We start from the raw sequence: 6869 nt of genomic DNA on the forward strand, positions 1-6869 counted from the left end.
TAACTCAATAGCATGCTGCGTGTTGTTCCATATATATGTTCATGCATGGAAGTGATTCTGATAGGTATATACAATAATGTTCATTTGGACCAAAACCTACTAGATAGCTGATGAAACTCGACGCCAGGCAGAATATCTACAGGTTTCAAATTAAAGTCAGGCGAACGGAAGGCTAAACACAACACGAGAACACGGATTTTGGTGCAGCGAGTGCTGCGTTTTCTCACTCTGTATTCTGAATATAACAGTGCGTTACAGAACGTGGCCTCGAGGCCGGACTCTGCGGTGCGCCGTGATCGTTCTGCACCTTGTGCCATCCCACAAGTCCGGATCACGCCGCGCAAGACAGACTCTGCTCCCGCGCGAACAATGCGCGCGTCGAGCAACAACAGCACAGGACCGAGTAAAACAGACTCTAGCCATGTGCAGACTCAACTGAATGAGAAAAACAAGAAGCTAGTAACAGACTCGACCTCGTCCAGTACGCCTGGACGTCGACACCGCGGCAGGAGAAGGCAGATCGGAGGCCGCGGCGCGGCGGCCTAGCCGCGTGCGTCCGCCTAGTCCCGCCGATGCGGCCCTATCTGCTGACTGCTGGCCACACGAGCGCAGTCATGTGCTGTTGGATCCTGAGCTTGTAGACGCGGCCATCTGGAGTAGGGCTTCACTATCCTTCATGAGATTTTTGTTGTCAACGGAAAATGTCTCGAGGGACCTAGGCAAATTTGGTAGTGGGTGGATATTTTTGTAGCCACTAATCATCAATGTCTCAAGCAAAGTTAGATGCTCCATGTTCTCAGGCCAGATTGGAATGTTACGCAGAGGTTCGCCAACCCCAGGGGTTTTAATGCAATAAAGACCCCTGATGGACAGAGGTAATCTTGGTAATGACATAATATTTTTGCAGTTCGTGATAGACAATATATCGAGCGATGTTAGCATCTCCATTTTCTCAGGTAAAGATGTCCAGCTGCCGTCATGAAGTGAAAGGTACTCCAAATTAACCAAGGATTCCCAATTCCCGGGGCAAGCGTCTGTACCCTTCCAACCGAAAATTTGGAGTTTCTTCAGGGACATAGGTAACCTTGGTAGTGACAGAATATTTTTGCAGTTCCTGATCTCCAATACCTTAAGCAATGTTAGCCGCTCCATGTTCTCAGGTAAAGAGGTCCAGTTGCAGTCATTAAGTGTAAGCTCGGTCAACTTAACCAATGATACCCAAATCTCGGGGCAAGGGTCTGTTCCCTTCCAATAGTGAATTGTGATTTCCTTCAAGGACACAGGTAGCCTTGGTAGTAACAACATATTTTCACAATTGCATATGAACAATACCTTTAGCGATGCTAGGCACTCCATGTTCCCTGGCAATGAGCTCCAACTGCAGTCCTCAATAATAAGAGTATGAAGATTCAACGTACAAATCTTACTGGGAGGACAAGATGCACTGCATCTCAAGAACTTGAGATATTGGAGGTTCTTTAATTTGCCTTCATCTTCCGACAGCCAACTTGGATACGACGATCCACCGTATCCTTTGATTTCCAGCATTGATGTTAGGCATGGTGGGCAGAGTTCCTCCAGGACTTTCTCCTGTGGATCTGGAATCTGGTTGGTGGATGTTGAAGGCCCAGCTCCCAAACAGCTGATCCGGTGTTTCTTTGACTTTTGGACATCCTTGTTCTCGGAGCTCTGGTTATCAGTTTGCCATTGCAGTATCAGTTCTCTGAGATGTACCTTTTTAGCTAGCTTGGCCTGTCGAGCTTCCTCCTTGCTTCTAACATTTTCAAGTCCCTTGATTTTCAGGGTTCCACAAAGTTTGTCCAGCTGCTCCAACTGTTGTATCTCATAACCACTAGCTTTCCTCACTGTGAAGGCACCACCCAGAGTTCGGAGCAAAGTCAACCTCCCAATATTAGGTATGTTGACAAGGTTGCACATGTCTTCATCATGGAAGGTCATGCAACGCAAATTGACAAGGTTGCACATTTCCTCACTGGAGGATGGATGAAGAACACAAGTACGTGAGCAATAAAACATCTGCAAATGGTAAAGCTTGGTAAAATCCCCTGACAGAGTCAGATCATAATCATAATCATCATCGTCATCATCACAGGGATAAAGACTAAGATAGCGCAGATGTTTCAGATGATCACCAAAGTTTGGGATCACTTTGCTGTCTTTATATTTTTTATAATACACATGAACCACCCGCAGCTTCCTTAAACTCTTGAACAGAAGTCCCAAATCATTTTCAGTCATCATTGTCTCGGTGGTACCAGACATAAATATAGTTCGCAAATTTTTCAGCTTCAAAATCTGCTCTTTGAACATAGTTTCATTGTAGGACTCAATACAGAGATGTCGAACTTGATCGGGTTCAGGAATTTCACTCACAATTCCTTCCTCTATTCTATAATAGCCACTTACAGCATGTCTACTCACATTAATATCTGGCCTCCAATCTTCCAACAAGTCATGGAATAGATCATGAATTGTGAAGTATGTCATGTCACTGCTGTGTTCTTTTGGTTGAATAAACGAGCATGACAATAAATCATTAAAGCAGGCATGACCAATATTTTCCATATTATTTGCTCCACTAGCGGCCTCCAAAAACCCTTCTGCCATCCACAGGTCAACAAGCTCTTCTCGCTTCAACGGATATCTTCTGGGAAACATTATACAATATCTGAAACATTGCCTGACATGCTCCTCAAGTTGTTTGTAGCTCCACCATATAGCTCCCATAGTATCTTTTAACAAGTCACTATCCCGGGTCCTTATCCAATGATCAATTTGTAGATTTTTGCTTAGCTCTCCTGCAACCAGTTTTGCAGCCATAGGTGATCCTCTTAGCTTTTGAGCAATTTCTCTCCCCACAATTTTGTGTTCTCTAAATTCTTGGCCACTATTTTTGAGACCATTAAGTGCATAATGCATGAACATTTCAATGAACTTGTCCTCTTTCAGTTCAGGAATTGGAAATAGGTTCTGGGCACCAAGTGCTTTTGCTACACCTTCAAATCGAGTGGTCACCAGTATTTTACTTCCACTATCCCCATATCTCAACGGAGGAAGTAGCTCATCTAGCTTTTTTAAATCCTTGTTGTTCCAAACATCATCCAGTACCAACAAGAACTTTTTGTGCTCCAACTTTTCCTTTAGTTGATGTTGCAGTTTGCCAAGATTCCGGGCCAACTTACACTTTTCACCCGGTGCTAGCGCTGCCTCAATCATCTCAGAGGTAACAGCTTTCACAGCGAACTTCTGAGAAACATGAATCCATATGATGACGTTGAAATATCCAGCTTTCTTTTCCTCCTCAAAAACAGACTGTGCAAGGGTCGTCTTCCCTGATCCTGGAAGGCCATGGATAGCAACTACTGAATAACACAGTGCCGTACTTGGTCCTGGTTCACCGGCAGCAGGTGTATCATGAAGCATTCCTCTTATTGTTTGGACATCGTTAACTCGGCCAAACACAGCAGGTGGGGGAAATGGACCTTTGTATTCACGTTCATTGGTCATTTCGAAACTGTTGGCTGTTGGCAACTTCACCCATGAAAGAAGTTCTTGTCCCTCATTAATTAGTTTTTCTAACATATCTATTGCGCTGGACAACTTCCCTCTCGAGGAAGGGTCAATATTGAAAACCTGCGAATGCAAGTAGAAAGGAATTTAAGAAATTTACTCTCCATTTTCAGCGCAAAATGCAAACTGGTAACAACATTCAATCATGCTAAGATTTTTGGTTAGACACCAAGTATACATAAAAAGGTTTTTGACTAAGGAGTTTTATGTAATTATATGAAATATCTCTTTTCAGTATATTAAACAGAAGGAATCTAATAAGATGGAATTGATCAGCCATGGTTCACGGCGGTGAGAGTTATTCCGTCAAAGAAGAGGCTAATTTCCGCCAAGGATAATTAGCCGTGATATAAAGTAACTGTCAGATAGGTCACCGGAAGTCGATTCCCCGGCCCCCTTCTTCTCCCGTGCCAGAGAGGTCACCGGAGAAGAAGGAGGCTGCCAGAATAGGCCCCGGAGGCGGCGTCGCCCTCCCTTTTGCCTCGGTTTCCTGTAGCTCTCGATATAGAAGGGGATGGAAGTCCTCTTTTTAGTTCGTGTACACACTACGCTATTTACTCCTACATCCTTAATAAATGCAAATGCATTGCAAAATATATCATCTACTTAAGTTTTTGAGTGGCTTCATACCATTCTGAATATTATTCTAGAAAACATAATGGTGCAAACGGAATCTATTCTGAATAATCAGTTTAAAAGCAGTGATTTTTTTAGTTTGTATTGTGGATAACATCATGGATTTTATCTGACATGTATATAATAACCCAACTAGCGATTTATTTGCTAGGTGGTGAGGTGTAGAATTTTGACAATCATAATGACGTGTTGCTGTACTTTTTTTTTAGATTACCCTGACTTCTCTTACCCTTCACGCACCAAGCCTAGTGAATCGCCGAGCTAACCCCACAATGCACGAGATCGAAACCCATCCTCTCGATGTGGCCACAACCACACACAAAAATATTATTACGGCCACCCTTATTTGTGTACACCAAGCTACCAAATAACACAAACCTATTCATGCCCTTGTTTCAGCATGATCATGTCAAAATTTTCCCTGTTCAAATAATCATAATATCTATTCGCGGAATTTCCTTTTTCAAGTATATGAGATATTGTACCTTGCAAGTCCAAGCTCCGTAAATCATAGGAATTTTTCCAAGAAAATACCTCAGAATACCTAATCTTTTCCAAATCCTTGTTTTACCAAGTTCAAATCAAAATAATCCTATTCCAATTTTTCTATCTTTCAAATATTAAGAAATTTCCTAGAAATTCATTCAATATTCCTTTTATTTTATGAGTTCCCTACAAATTACCAAAATGATGACATATTCATCTAAACATGGTTATATACTTTTCTTTGGACCAAACAGAGCCATAGTCCATTATTTATAATCATTGAATATTGGAGCTCATGCAGCAGCGGCGCTGGGTGGAGCGGAGCAGCGACTGCGGGAGCAGTGAGCAGAGTGCCTGCGGCTACAAGGAACGAAGTGGCTATCTCTATTTCCATGGCTCGGGAGAGCAAAGCTGAGGCAGGAAGGAGCTGTTTTTTTTTGGCTTTGTGATGATCGTTGCAAATGAATGTTTCTTGTAATTTCAATTCAAAGAAATAGATTTTATTGCAATAATGTTGATACGAATGCTGTTGTATAATGTCAATCCAATGAATCCTTTTATCAACGAGCATTGCAATATATGCATGAAAAATAAATATTGAATTAGCAACAGAAAATAAAACATTATATTTGAGTATCCATACTTCTTGAACAATTTCTTAGGAAAATAGACACTAGGGAAAGCAACTTTCCACATAGGAACCGCCATGTGAGAAAGAAAGTTTCCCTACGGCTGCAAATCTCTAAGGAAAACTTCTTTCCCTACGAAAAATTAACCCTAGAGCAATATCTATTTCCTGTCAAAAATTTCCCTAGCAACGTTTCCCTACCAAAACTTGTAGGGAAACTCATCCCCTAGTGTTTATTGAGCCTTTCGCTAGGATTTGGCCTAGGAAAACAAGCATATTCCATATTCCAGTAGTGATATATCTAGTCTTTAGCTATTGACATCATATTGTAAGAGAAATCATGTGTCAAAATCTACTATGTATGTAAGACTTTTAATTTCTTGGTCAAAATATGAGTAAGAATTATGGATGGAGGGCGTACATCTTTTCTAGTTTCAAAATTGTTTTGCATACGTTGGCACCGTCACCTTGCTTTTTTTTCTCCTTTGTGTTAGAATTGCACAGCGGATTTACTGTTGTACCCACATGCCGAACCCCCACCAGATCTAGCTCCACTAAAGACTACAACAACCAAGTCCCGGACCTAACTCAACCCTAAATACTAGTATATGATGGGTGAGAATTGTCCCCACCTTATATGTTGTGCTCCCCACAATCAATTTTCAATGTAGGACTAAATCTAACAATCTTTTCCATCACACATCAAGCACATCGGGCCCAACACTTCTATCACAAGAAACTCATGTGGTCTCTTTGAAGATATTATCTCAAGCCCTGAGTCCAACTCTTCAATCACACATAACATATATGACCCTCTAAAGACGTTCAAAGGCTACTCCATCACCATGTAACCTGAGATGTTCCAGGTTTCCTAATATTTGACTTTGATACCACTTGTTAGAGTACGTCACAGATTTTGTTCTGACCATACCCACGAGTTGGCGTCCCGCCGGGCCTGGATCTACCAGAGCCCGCTACAATCAATGTCTCGGACCTAACTCAACCTAAAAGACTAGTCTGGTAGAAGAGAATTATCCCACATTATTATATGGTGTACTCCTAAACCACCAATTTCAATGTTCGACTAAACCTAACACTTTCACTGCATGCATTCACATTTAAATTGCAATTTGTGTGCCCAGCCAGTCCTTGATCTTACAACGATCAAGGTGCCTTAGCGGCTGGCGGACAAACCAAAAAATGCACGCTCGGAAATATGCAATTCCTCACAAGGTATAGTAACAAAATGACTATGTTCTCAAGTCACACAGCCGCGCGTGGTATTCAGCTAAATATTTTTTCATAAAAGGTGAAGAGAGGAACACACCGGCTTTGTTGATTTTGCAGATCGATGAACAGCTTCAGTTCTGAGACGGTGATAATCAATAGCGTCAAGAATATCTTCGACATCATAAAAAGCAGACTTGAGCTTCTTGGTCCAGTTACCTACTGGTTCTGCGTATTGAGCACCATTACTTGCCTCAACTTTTTCAGCTATATGCTTCAACTGCAAAAGTTTGCTCTCCAT

The 6869-nt window shown here is 41.9% G+C and overlaps 1 protein-coding gene across 1 annotated transcript; it reads right to left on the minus strand.

Moving 5' to 3' along the window:
• Positions 1-1309: 1309 nt before the first annotated feature.
• LOC120685067 (putative disease resistance protein RGA3) lies at positions 1310-6869 on the minus strand. Its single transcript, XM_039966909.1, has 3 exons — positions 6669-6869; positions 1488-3654; positions 1310-1386 (listed from the first exon to the last, which is right to left on the minus strand). The coding sequence occupies exons 1-3, from the start codon at positions 6867-6869 to the stop codon at positions 1310-1312; spliced, it is 2445 nt and encodes an 814-aa protein (XP_039822843.1).

This window comes from Panicum virgatum, chromosome 8N (genome assembly GCF_016808335.1).
Source record: "Panicum virgatum strain AP13 chromosome 8N, P.virgatum_v5, whole genome shotgun sequence".
In the NCBI taxonomy this organism is placed as follows: Eukaryota; Viridiplantae; Streptophyta; class Magnoliopsida; order Poales; family Poaceae; genus Panicum; species Panicum virgatum.

Excerpts from the sequence above, each read along its gene's own strand:
- LOC120685067 (XM_039966909.1), bottom strand. The coding sequence starts at position 6,869 with ATGGAGAGCAAACTTTTGCAGTTGAAGCATATAGCTGAAAAAGTTGAG. Across the intron at positions 3,655-6,668 it reads CTGCAAAATCAACAAAGCCG|GTTTTCAATATTGACCCTTC; the intron begins GTGTGTTCCTCT and ends TTGCATTCGCAG. Across the intron at positions 1,387-1,487 it reads TTGGCTGTCGGAAGATGAAG|GACTGCAGTTGGAGCTCATT; the intron begins GCAAATTAAAGA and ends CTTATTATTGAG.